Here is a 12,850-nt window from a genome sequence, read left to right as displayed (position 1 = left end):
TTGCTAAGAAGGCTATCTGACCGAGCACGCTAAAATAGGAATCCATTCATACATTACGGAACAAAATTAAACCATTAGTACCCTTATCAAACTATAACGGCATTCATAACTGACATAAACTTACAGTCTGAGTTTAATTTACACATGCCAAACACACAATACATGCTCTGTTGTGTGCCCTGTTTGTAAGTGAGGAGTCAGTGTGTCAGTCCATCTCCTGTTGAAGTACGTCTGTCTTCCGGGGGAATCGGTCAAATGAGTAACGTAGAGAGAACGGAGAAGGAGTGGAGCAGATTATCCCTAAATTGTTTGTCCTCTTTTTACCCTGGAGAACAACTAACAGACCCCAGGAACCAAAACCTCTATTCATTCCCTCCATGACTAGGATATTGTCATCCACAACGTCACCATTAACCTCGTAGAGGAGCAGGAGAAGATTTATACGGCTGAGAAAGTGGCCTTGTCTCCAGACTAATGTTAGCAGTCTGAAGGGCAGTAACCTTTCCCACGATTTTCACCACTGGCAGTTTCACCTCACGTGAATAGTGTGCTAAATGACAATCACACATGGCTTTGAATCACCAGGCAGAGTGCGTTTCTTGGATAGCGAGAGATTAATGCTGCTGTTGTATTAAGTGCCACCTCATGCCATTGCAGTCCTTAATTCCAGCTGGGTGAGTCACGTTCAAACCAGTACAATACAAAGCACCTGAGGCTATGTAACTCTTTATTTAGATATGCTGCTGGCTGACAGTACCTGCCAACTTAGACCAACATTTGCTGCTGCCTAAAATCTGTATTCCGTATTTATAAATAAATATTATCATATCGTTTATTGTTGTACGACGTGACTTCACAAAGACATCACATTACCATAACCTCCTGAGCCAGTGCCACTGGTTATTTTAAACTTAAGAAAAAAAACCCAAGTAACCAAAATAGCAACACAAAAACAGGTAGTAGTAGTAGTGTCTATTTGCTGTATGATTGTGTCCACTACATCTGCTAAGACAGTGAAGTCACTGCTACAGCAATTTATCGCTAATGCTAGTGAGAGGGAATAGGGAACATGTGGTGCTGTAACATTGTGTATGCAAAGGATGGGGTTCATTATTGTGTTTGGAGATTAAACTTGGTGGACAGAGGGAGGCGCCCTACTGGTGATATTTGGTGGCTGTAGAGTAATTTTTAGTGGTCATGGGCCATCAGCAGTGGTTAAAGTTGAACCTTGCTACAACAGAAACATATTGAGCAGGTGTGACTGTAAATTCAACATATTTACAAGTGTACTCACTATTTCTGACACATCGAGTTTTTACAAAAACAGGGTGAAAACACTTCTCCAAGCTCTCCATGATGTTTGCTGTAAATACAATTGGTGGAAAGGTAACAGATTGCAGATTATCTCCTTATCTAAAGAATTCAAAACTACAAATGTGTTTAAACAATAGCTTTTTCTAGCCTTGTTATGTATTCTGTCGCTACTTACTTGCGGCCTGTTTTCCACTAGACTGCTATAATGGCACTGGTTGCCAGGAGATTTGTGATGCAACTGTAAAGTCTCTAGCCTCTCAACCACCAGTTGCTCTGTCTGGATTTGGTTTCATGGACCACAGCCCAGTGGCAACTGTTAAGAAGAACAATAAAAGGAGATTAGAATTAAAGAAGATATTGTATCTGTATATATCTTTGTGTTTATTGACCTATTGTTATATCTGTCCTTGTCTTTTTTTCCCCCATGCTATCCTTTTGACCCTCTTGTTCTGAGAGCTATCTATGTACCTGTTTATCAGCTGTCTATCTATCCGTCTATCCATTCATAGTTGACCTATCATTAACATCCCAGCCCATTGTTGTCTGCCATCCATTCATCGTGTTTGGTAAAACAGCCTGGTCGTTGCCATGATAACAGCACAGCTGGTATTAGAGATTACTTAGCGCTTCAGGCTCATACAGCTGGTGGTGCAGAGGTATCCATGGGAACACTTTCCCAGGTCCACCCATCATCTTATCAGGATTTACAGCAGCGTCTGTTCGGCACTCAGAGAGCGTGACAACTGTGACCCATTGATTTTCAGGATGAGCACGTATGCTCCTGTTTATAACTGAGCGAGCACATATGATATGTCTTTGTACCTTTCTATGCCTACTTCTGTTTATCAATGATATTGATCATACTTTTACTGATAGGAGCCTCTATGTTGGACATCATAATACATTTTATATAGGTTTTTTAGGTACTCTTCTCTTTATGCAACAGCATTAGGGTGATGGTGTATGATGGTGTTCGTATTATGAGGGTATTACTATGCTGGGAGTACAGTGTACATTGTAACACTGTTATTTCGTCTTACCTGGTTTAGCCTACAATGAGCACACTGTCTCATAATCTGTTGTTGATGAAAAAGTCAGAAAGGTTATCAGAGAGTTCTGGTCCTTCTGGTGGTTTTTTTAATACCTGGGAATTTTTAATTAAAATTTGGTACAACTTCAAAAATACAGATTTTTTTTGTGGCATTGGAATATTTCTTGTAAAATATATAGCAAGGCTATTTGATTTATGTAATATACTAATAAATGCAGTTTTTGGCTGACCGCCGGGGTCAGCCCTACACACAGGTCTGTATGTGACTGACTGACTGACTGAGTGACAGTACTTTCACAGCTGTAGAGAGAGAGAGTTGCGACATTGCAATGGCGAATCATGGAGCCTATTGGACCTCCACTGACGCAACTCTCTGTCTATATGGCTCTGGATACTTTAATTGGGTAGTAGGCGGGGCTACTCCTCCGCTCCTCCTCTGCTGTCCTCACCTACGTCAGCAGCGCGCACCTGCTTTCTAACACGTTGTCATGGGCCTCATAAGTACGGTCCTTGTAACACATTGCCCACAAAAGCGTACATTGACCTACATTACAGTACATTGTGGGGCGACTGTGGCACAGTGGTAGAGTCAGTCGTCTTTCAATCGGAAGCTATACTCTCAGGCTACATGTCGAAGTGTCCTTGGGCAAGACACTGAACCCCAAATTGCTCCCGGTGGCATAGCTAATGGGTAGCAACCTCTGCCATCAGTGTATGAATGTGTGTGTGAATGTGACATGTAGTGTAAAAGCGGCTTTGAGTGGTCGCAAAGACTAGAAAAGCGCTATATAAGTAAGTATAAGTATAAGTATATTTACCTAATGCGGTCAGCCACATACTAGGTTTTGAAGTAATCTTGTTAGAACTCTTATGCATTTGACATTTTTCATAAACTTTCCTACACAGACCTTATTTATGAGCACCTATCTATACAGAAAACTGGCTGCAGCATGATAGAATTCCCAAATGTTCAGTTTATTAAAAACAAATAAACAAGTCGATTTTTAGACAAATATACATTTATATACACAAAGTCATAGAAACAGGCTCGTGAAACAACTTTTATCAGACAACTCGCACATTCTATCAAACACACTGACAGTACTTTCTGGTCAATTAAGGCAACAATAAGCTTGATGGAACAATAATGTTAATGTTATGGGAAGTTGATAATAGGTCTTTTTTGACACCACATATTATCCATATCTGACTCTTTGGCAATGTGTATAACATAAAGCTTCACTCACAGCTTACTGACACGCACTTTGTGTGGTACTGTTTATAAGTTATAAGTCAAACAAATGTGCTGTCCTGTAGTGTGAACTATTCAAACTTCTTGATCAAATTTAAGGCTCCAAAAGAAATAATGGCTTGAATGAAGATGTCGGACACTTATTTGCTGATCTGATTGAGTTTGTTAAAGTTCCTTTGAACGCCTAAATCACCTCCAGTGAATGTTTCTCTGCTTACACTTTCCAAACTCATGAACTTTTGTTGATAAAAAGTAAATTGAAAACGCAGAGAAAATGTGTAACACCATTCAATGCAGAAAATAATTTCCTTACAGCTCTCCTGATGTGAAAAAATAAATGCATATCTATAAAGATTTATAAACATTTTTATAGTATATAGGTTATCAGTGTCATAAAAGGCAAATAAATAGTATTTTAGAGAAGAAGTTATTGCCATGGCGTTTGGGAATTGGCAATTGATCCCTGGTGTCAGCAGAGGTACTCTGAGCGGGAACTGTCACTCTTATATGTCATCTGGGAGTCAATGCTGGACCTGGAGCACAGGAGCATTCGCTCTGATTCATTAGTCTGTCTCCTTGCCCAAAGCTCCGTTGGATGGGGGTTCAAGGTCCTTTGTTTCATTGAAATTGTCTCAAACTTGACATAGCTCTCTTTTTCAAGCTCCTCTTCGTCCATATTTGGGTTGCTTCCCTTGCAATACAGAGCGAGAATCTTGTAGAGCAACAGCGCAATAAGAGGCAAAACCAAAGCACAGGCAATACCACTTACGATGACAAAAAGCTGGCTCTGCCCACCATCCTCTACATTGTCCAGTGTGTAGAATTCAACGCAAGGATCTTTTCCAGCAGCACTACCTTTTGCGACAAGGCAAACAGAGTACCGCATCCCAGATGACAATCCCTCAAGGAACACTTTTCCACTGCCAGCGGTAGTCTCCACCGTCCTTTTGATATCTTCCTCTCCATAGGGAGAATAAACAACTGTGAGAGGGGCATCATTTGGTAAGCCATCCGCTGTCCAGAGCAACACTGCACTGTCTGATGTTTCCTCGACAATCTTAAAGTCATTGACAGACTTTAATGCATCACTTTTTTTGCTCTTTTCATCTGCTGCAAGCTTTCTCCCATTACCTCCTTGCTGGATTTTTCCTTGTTTGAGTGAGCCTTTCTGTGCAGTGTTGCTGGGGGTAGTTTTTGGCCTCTTAGGGACAGCAGATACTGTTGTTGATGTTCTTGGGAGAACCGTGGGCGTGACGGTGGACAAGTTGGGAATGAACGTACTGGGAGTCAATGTTGTGCCTTGGCTAGTTGGTCCAGTTCTGATGGTAGGGCTCAGTGGAGGGATGGTGGTACTGACAGAACCAGCGACCGAGAGAGAAATGGTGGCTTCCGCGTTTCCGGCAACATTCTTAGCTTTGCAGCTGTAGTTCCCAGCGTCTTTGGGCAATATTCCGGTCAAGCTCATGATGGACCATCTGATGCCGTCCCCAGGTGACTCCTGGACTGAAGATTGGAAAGAACACAAAATTAAAAATGGATCAGGTCTTTCCAGGTTTTGGACTACTTTGCATGCTTTAGAATGGATTATGCCCTCTTGGCACTAGTGCTGTACACCTTAATGCTTCTTACACAGCAGGCAATGATAAGCTATTATCAGTATATATGTTCCTAAAGGTATACTTCTCATTGAGTTTGAAAACAGCATTGCTATTGCTTTCTGGAATACTTGAACTTTCCAAAAGCCGGCCTTATTTACCTGTGTTGTTGACTAGTGAGCCATCAGACTTAGACCAGTAAAGAGCTGGTGTTGGAAACCCGGTTGTATCGCATCGCAGGAGAACATTACTTCCCAAAGGAGATGTAATCTTGGTTGCCGAAGTCATGACCGTTGGTTTTACACAGTTGTCAAGTTCAGCACGCTGAAAAAGGACACCAGCCAGATTCTCTGGTCCACTGCAGGTCAGGAACTGGTCCATCAAAACCACTGGTGTGTCAGTCATCTTGGAAATCTCAATCATCTTGGAGATTTTACAGTCACAGAACCAGGGATTATCTTGGAGGCCTGGAGATGAAAAAATTACAAAATTAAGATGACAGATTTACCATTGCAGTGTCAAACACCTTAACAGTGAATGGAAAATTACTTGGAATGGAAATGGAAATGAAACAAGTTCGCAAATTTGCAACATGACTTTTTGCAATTGACATTCAGGTCTAACAGAACAGCTACTAAGACTTCAGTGCTATGAAGGCAATTAGAAATAACTAATAAAATATATCACTAATTGAGGCAGCTTTAAGGCAGTCCCCCGACATATATAGGTATGACTTTGTGGCAATAAAGCAACCAGTACATTAGAAAGTTGTTTTTCAAATTGCCAATTTATATGTAGGGCATAGAGTAACGGCTGCTGTAAACACTTGCTGAACACAATAGGTAAGCACATGAACTAGTGCATATGAAAGCCCTTTAAACAGATTAGGTTGCCTTAACAGTTGCAAAGCACCTTAGCTGGCTCTGGCCTTCCTCCAAAGTGTCGCAAACACTCTTTCCACGACCCTTTTGTTAGCTTTAATCTCGATAGATCAGTAATACCTTGTTTAATCCACAGTCAAGTTTAATAGTGAGTTTGATTTTTTACTATATGCTGAAAATACAGTTTTTCCAGACCATCTTTTAACGTTTTATATTTTTAAATGCAATTCTTTTCAATTAAATCACAATTGTAAATTCAAAACAGTAAAGGTGAGCATACCTCTCAACTGCTAATTACAGGAAAGGGTTTTAAAATATGCTAAGGAAGCAGTGGTCTGTTTGTGCATGGATGTTTTTTTTCCTACTGCCTAATCCTGTTTGAGCTTTAGGTACACTAGTTCACACAACCACTTCTCTCAGCACGTATAAGCTAGCTTGCCCTCATACAGCCTCTTAACAGTTTCCTTCCCACTGTCCATGCATCAAAGAAACAGTGAAGTTGCTAATATATAATGCAATAAAAAACACAGCCAATAAAATAATAACATTTTTCAGAATAATACAGAAAATACTGAAAGTTGATTTAATGACACCTTAAATTCGTATTCTAATAGGACAAATGATGTTTTGGTGTCACTCTCTGGCACTTGACTGCTTGTCACCAAGGAGGACAGTGCTGTACCATTGGTACAATATATTTCAGTGACAAATACCAAAATCATGGTAAGAAAACTGTATTTATATGCTAAATTATTATAATTGCCCAAGTTGTGGATGAACAAAAGTCGGGACCTTTGTGATCAAAGTCTAAAAGTCATTCAAATATATGTGTAGCATGTTTGAGCAGCAAGAGGTTTGTAAATTGATTTTAAACTGGTGAAAATAAGTCTATCTGCACTTTTAAATCATTTGAAAAGTTTCTATGACTGCACAGATACAAATTAAATGATGTCTCATAATTGCTGGCAAAATTACATATTCTGGCTAAATTAGTTTAACACACATACTTCTATTCAATAACAGTAATGCATTTCTCATCTGTCATTGACTGAGAATAAGTTGGCCAATACTGTATGTTGTGCACTCTTAACCATCAAGTAATTGTTGCTCACCTATTCTCATATGCTCATGCTGTAGATACCATCATTCCAATTAATTACTACAATATCATATTAAAAGGACAATGGGCGAAAGTGTAAGGTTGGCTCTAGAGTTGTCTTTTGCTAGAGATATATATGACATCGAAACTTCTGGTGTTTGAGAATGTAAAGTCTCTGTTGAGAATGTAAAGTCTCTGGTGTTTGAGAATGTAAAGTCTCTGTTGAAAATGTAAAGTCTCTGGTGTTTGAGAATGTAAAGTCTCTGTTGGGAATGTAAAGTCTCTGGTGTTTGAGAATGTAAAGTCTCTGTTGAGAATGTAAAGTCTCTGGTGTTTGAGAATGTAAAGTCTCTGTTGAAAATGTAAAGTCTCTGGTCTTTGAGAATGTAAAGTCCCTGTTGAAAATGTAAAGTCTCTGGTCTTTGAGAATGTAAAGTCTCTGTTGGGAATGTAAAGTCTCTGGTGTTTGAGAATGTAAAGTCTCTGTTGGGAATGTAAAGTCTCTGGTGTTTGAGAATGTAAAGTCTCTGTTGAAAATGTAAAGTCTCTGGTGTTTGAGAATGTAAAGTCTCTGTTGAAAATGTAAAGTCTCTGGTCTTTGAGAATGTAAAGTCTCTGTTGAAAATGTAAAGTCTCTGGTCTTTGAGAATGTAAAGTCTCTGTTGGGAATGTAAAGTCTCTGGTGTTTGAGAATGTAAAGTCTCTGTTGGGAATGTAAAGTCTCTGGTCTTTGAGAATGCAAAGTCTCTGTTGAGAATGTAAAGTCTCTGGTGTTTGAGAATGTAAAGTCTCCGGTGTTTGAGAATGTAAAGTCTCTAATCTTTGAGAATGTAAAGTCTCTGGTCTTTGAGAAAGGAAAGTCTCTGGTCTTTGAGAATGTAAAGTCTCCGGTGTTTGAGAATGTAAAGTCTCTGGTCTTTGAGAATGTAAAGTCTCTGGTCTTTGAGAAAGTAAAGTCTCTGGTCTTTGAGAATGTAAAGTCTTCGGTGTTTGAGAATGTAAAATCTCTATTTTTTGAGAATGTAAAGTCTTCGGTGTTTGAGAATGTAAAGGAAGCAAACTGTCGTGGTATCAGCTTGTGATAAATGTTTGACTGAAAATATTTCAAGTCACAGTTCAACCTGGCTTGAGAAATATACCTCACAGGTGTTTGATTGTTCTGCCCCAGTTCCAGTGAACTTGACTGTGGCTTGGAATGCCAAGAGGCAGTGTGTTAAATATTAACCTGTTAATTAGGACCATAAATTGAACATGTACATTAGGCGCCAACTCTCCCACTACTTAGAATAAGCTAATTTGACTTTGCCCTGGCATTCGCCACCAGGGCATGTTGGAGTCAGTCAGAACTAGTCTGGTTAGATTAACAGGTGTTGGAATGAAGTTCCTGAAGTAATACTAAGGTTCTGTCATCCTGTAAAACCAAGTCACTCACAAATACTGTTTTATCCTTACCTAACACCACTTTCTGAGAGGCATTAGTAGAGATGGGCGCTCCACTGAACGGGGGCCAGATATCCATGAGCTGAGAGGGTAGTGTGGTTAATTTGTTGCTGGATAGATCCAAGTAGGTAATATTAAGGAGGTAGGGTACTGCCTCAGTGGGAACATTAGTGAGTCTGTTGTTATGTAGGTCCAGTGTCCTCAGCCTGGGCATCTCTTTCAGCGACTCCCAAGGAAACATGGAGATCATGTTTCCATCCAGCCTCAGCTCGTGGAGCACTTTAAGGTTGTAGAAACTTGCAGTATCCACAGACGTTATGGAATTGTAAGTAATCCACAAGTAGCGTAGGTCCACCAAGTAGTAAAAAGCTTCTGTTGGGATTCGTCGTATCGCCGTTTTCTCAACACGAAGTTTGACTGTATCCACAGGGACGTTGACCGGGATATCAGACATGTCCGGATCATTGCAGAGCACAGATCTGAAAATGAAAGATAGTAAGGAAGGAAGGAAGGAAGAAGGAAAGAAGGAAGTTAAAATGTTCATAAAACTCATATGGCCTAACAGTTTTCCAATGATGCATAAAATGATGTTAGTATATGAAGCATTTAAAGAGTTAATGAGTAGTCTTCAAGGCTTAAGTGTTAGTCCAACCTTTTACGCATCCATTCAACCATTTATGCAACCACATATCCATCAATACATCCATACATCCATCGACTAATCCATCCATCAATCAATTCGGACTCTCTGTTGTGATGTGGGACGCCTTTTCTGACATGACTGTAGTCCATCCTAAAGGGCCAGGTCAGAGCTAATCACTATGATCATGAATAGTGAGTGATCATTTAGTTTGACCTCTCCTGCCAGAGGTGACATATCTGAAATCAGTTTTAGTTACAGATAGCCCATATACAACATTTCAGTTTAACTTTAGCATTATATGATCATTTGAAGAAATAATGGCAAATGGTAGTGTAGTAGTCCTGTACCAGTACCTGTGCCCTTATACCTCAACAATGTCACAGTTGCCGTGGCACCTTTTACAATGCGTTACAAGTGACAAATCAACCTCTCTGTTGTTAGTTAAAATTCCATTTTAAAACAAGCCAGCCAAAGGACTTTGGAATAGTTTGCTGCTAGTTAGTATTTCCTGGACATATTTCAGACTTGTAGAAGACTGCAGGCTAACATTGTCGTTTCTTTGGCGCAAGAATTTGACTTCAAGGAAATGATTCATGGTATAATAAGATTCAGCACTGACAGATTATGCAGGTGACAATTAGATCTTTCTCAGGGATAAATGGATTGGTACCGTGCCAGGGAATGTACATTATGTCAATACAGGTCAACAGAGCCTGTACAAATTGTTCTCTGTTGTATTTGTTATTGTTAATATCTATTGACAAAAAACGAGTGTAGACTTTGATATCACATTTAAAGATGAATATTTAATTGCCCTGGTAATAATGCTGCTATAGTGTCCTACATTTTTACATTTACAGTACAATTACGTTGCATTTAAGCAGATTGTTGCTTGTTAAAATGAGGTCATCCTATAATCAAAACTTCACTGAGGTTAATGTATAGCGTGATATTTTTAATGCACCATTTATTACTTTGCAAGTGCAGGTTTAGAGCGGGTGAACCAATGAGGCAAACCTCTTCCAAAGTTTGAATAAATGTCACATCTTTTCCAAATGAACAATATTATGAGTGTAGTTAGAGTCGATTTACCTGGTTCCAGTTCCATCGGTACGTCCGTGGAAGACACAAGTGCACTGCGATGGACAGAAGGGATGAGCCATACTGAGGCAGCATAGGAATACATGCAAACAGAGAAGCCGATGCATGATTTCACCGAATGCGCCTACAATTCTCACATCGAGATGAGATCAGGAACAAAGACATCCAGATTCATTTAGCGCCTGAAGATGTATTCTTCGTCAAAAAAAAAAAAGAGATGGAGAATAATGAAAAGAGCTTTCAAAGCAGCAACAGTACACAGGCTGAGGATCTAATTACAGTACAGGTGACCTGTCAGATTGACAGTGTGGGGGAGGGCGGGAGGGTGGATTAGCGGAGGATTTCCTTGAGTTTGACAGGGTCACGCAAGCTAGGCCGCGGGGCAGGACCAGTCATTTGGACGTGGTGCTAAGCAGCTATTTCTGAAGAGGTTTCCCTCATGTGATCCAGCCAGGCCTTTGTTAATCCATTCAGGTACCAACCTCGCCATTGCTTTTTAAAGCTTCATTCCCACTCACTCCTCCCATTTTACTGATGTTCATGCCCTTAACTTTGTCAAATCCATTGGTGCACACATTGGAAAACTTCTTAAGGGAAGCTCTGATTAGTTTGATCAGTTTCCTTTGTTGTACTGGACACTGGTTTGGGTCCACTGTGGTAAACCTGCTTCTAAAATAAGAAGACATTTAAGGTATTTTTGTCCTTCAGTCAAGAAATACCTTAAATCTAAATGTATTATTGAGGTGGGGGCCATATGTAAGATGTGTAAGCGAGTTCTGTCTGGCACTCGGGTGCAAAGTGTAATGTTGGATGTGATTTATTACCTGACTGGGTGGAGCAGTGGCTTAGGATAGGGAGCCAAATTCAACCTGCCTGCTGATGTCAGGTTCACTGTAGTTTATCCCTTTCATATTTTCTGCACACGTTGGTATGGCATGGGCACACACAGCTTTTTCTCCTCACGCAATTTGAAAAGGATGAATTGAATGGTCCAGTAGAGGTTCATGGCTTGCTGACATTTTAGCCTGTTTCTCACAATTAAAACATTACCCTCAAGCTTAAGAAAAAAGGCATTCAGAGTGCAGACTTCAAATAGTTTTAGACAATCCTCCATCTTGATTATGCAGTCCGTGACACAATTTTAATAATGTATATTTAGTTGGGACGGTAACTCTATCTACATTGTCTTTCTTTAGTCTTGGCTGACACTACCAAAGTCATGACACCTGTTCCTGGTATGTACAGACAAAATCTAGAATCTAAAATGGTTTAAAACCATTAGTGGAGGTAAAAGTATGAAATAACTACAGCCAAATCAAATCAGTTAAGTCAAATCAAATGAAGTATAATGAAATCATTTTACAATAATGCTTATTAATCATTTTTACAAAAATTTGGGGGGCATCTCATAATATACGATAATGATAATAAATACTTGAATATTAGTAGGAAAATTGTGTGTTTCTAAGTTGGGGGTCTGGGGGTTGTCCCTCAGGAAATTCATGTCAAAACCTTTATTTCCTGCATCCTGGTTTATTTCTGTTTACTTCTTACCGGGGTAGATCACCATGGTAACTAATGCTGAAGATGCAGGTTAAACCTAAGGGATATGCAAATTATTTCCATTTTACTGCTTCTTGATTTGTTGGCAACTTAAAAGATGTTGGATAGTAAAAAATATGTAGGGACGTCTGAACATTTTTCAAAGTGAAACAACACATTTAATAATTAGATACAGCTAAGTCACACACAGCTAATGTTAGCTTTAAAGTATGTCCTCGCTAACACTTCCCTTAGCTAGCTAACATTACCAATAGCTAAGAATGTATGTCCATCCTCCCATATCGTGTAACCCTATCAGTAATGTTAGCTAGGAAGGAGATGAACGTTAATGTGGGCTGTTGATGAGGTGCCAAACATGTTGTTAAACATGTTGCTTTAGTTTAAAATATTACACAATGTTCTGCCACATGTTCTCTTTACATTACCTCTATACATTAAACAATAGTTGCTAATCGATCAGGAAGCTGTGAAATGACTATTTGATCAAAATCCCAACATTTTTACAGCAACAGTATAACAGCATAGAGCTTCCCTCAAAGGGAAAATGGCCGCCGTGGAAGAAAGGTGATGAGGACACAAAGGTGGAGGAGGATGGGAAAGTGAATTTCACTCACTGAAAAAGCTCAGACTTCTCTGCTGACCATATAGTGCCATTCAGATTATATGTCTGATATTTACATGAAAAAATCTCCAAAAAGCTCCAACACCACAAAAACAAAATATCAGTAAGCTGAATTAGTCTGATTTCTGACAGACAGCCAGTAATATCCACCTGTCACTCAGAGAGGCCACGCCCTTACTTATGCATAACTTTAAGCCTTAATATAATTTAAACAAGTGAGTTGTATAAAAATTCTCCGTGTACAGTGTACAGAAAGTAAAAATGAGTTATAGGGACCAAAACTGTTTTT

At 39.5% G+C, this 12,850-nt stretch overlaps 1 protein-coding gene across 1 annotated transcript; it reads right to left on the bottom strand.

Moving 5' to 3' along the window:
• Positions 1 to 4,086: 4,086 nt before the first annotated feature.
• On the bottom strand, positions 4,087 to 10,483 carry lrit3a (info leucine-rich repeat, immunoglobulin-like and transmembrane domains 3a). Its single transcript, XM_069670567.1, has 4 exons — positions 10,368 to 10,483; positions 8,645 to 9,111; positions 5,374 to 5,679; positions 4,087 to 5,120 (listed from the first exon to the last, which is right to left on the bottom strand). Exons 1-4 carry the CDS (start codon positions 10,481 to 10,483, stop codon positions 4,087 to 4,089), a joined length of 1,923 nt encoding a protein of 640 aa, XP_069526668.1.
• Positions 10,484 to 12,850: the final 2,367 nt, after the last annotated feature.

This window comes from Semicossyphus pulcher, unplaced genomic scaffold (assembly GCF_022749685.1).
Source record: "Semicossyphus pulcher isolate SPU_LCO1_2020_fin unplaced genomic scaffold, fSemPul1.0.p SCAF_2, whole genome shotgun sequence".
Classification (NCBI taxonomy): Eukaryota; Metazoa; Chordata; class Actinopteri; order Labriformes; family Labridae; genus Semicossyphus; species Semicossyphus pulcher.
This window is presented reverse-complemented; position numbering and strand designations above follow the sequence as displayed.

What these genes read in the sequence shown, in the direction of transcription:
- lrit3a (XM_069670567.1), bottom strand. Translation starts at nt 10,483, where the DNA reads ATGCATCGGCTTCTCTGTTTGCATGTATTCCTATGCTGCCTCAGTATG. An exon ending in ACCGATGGAACTGGAACCAG is followed by an intron (nt 9,112 to 10,367) that starts GTAAATCGACTC and finishes TTTCATTTTCAG; the next exon opens with ATCTGTGCTCTGCAATGATC. An exon ending in CTCACTAGTCAACAACACAG is followed by an intron (nt 5,121 to 5,373) that starts GTAAATAAGGCC and finishes TCCAATCTTCAG; the next exon opens with TCCAGGAGTCACCTGGGGAC.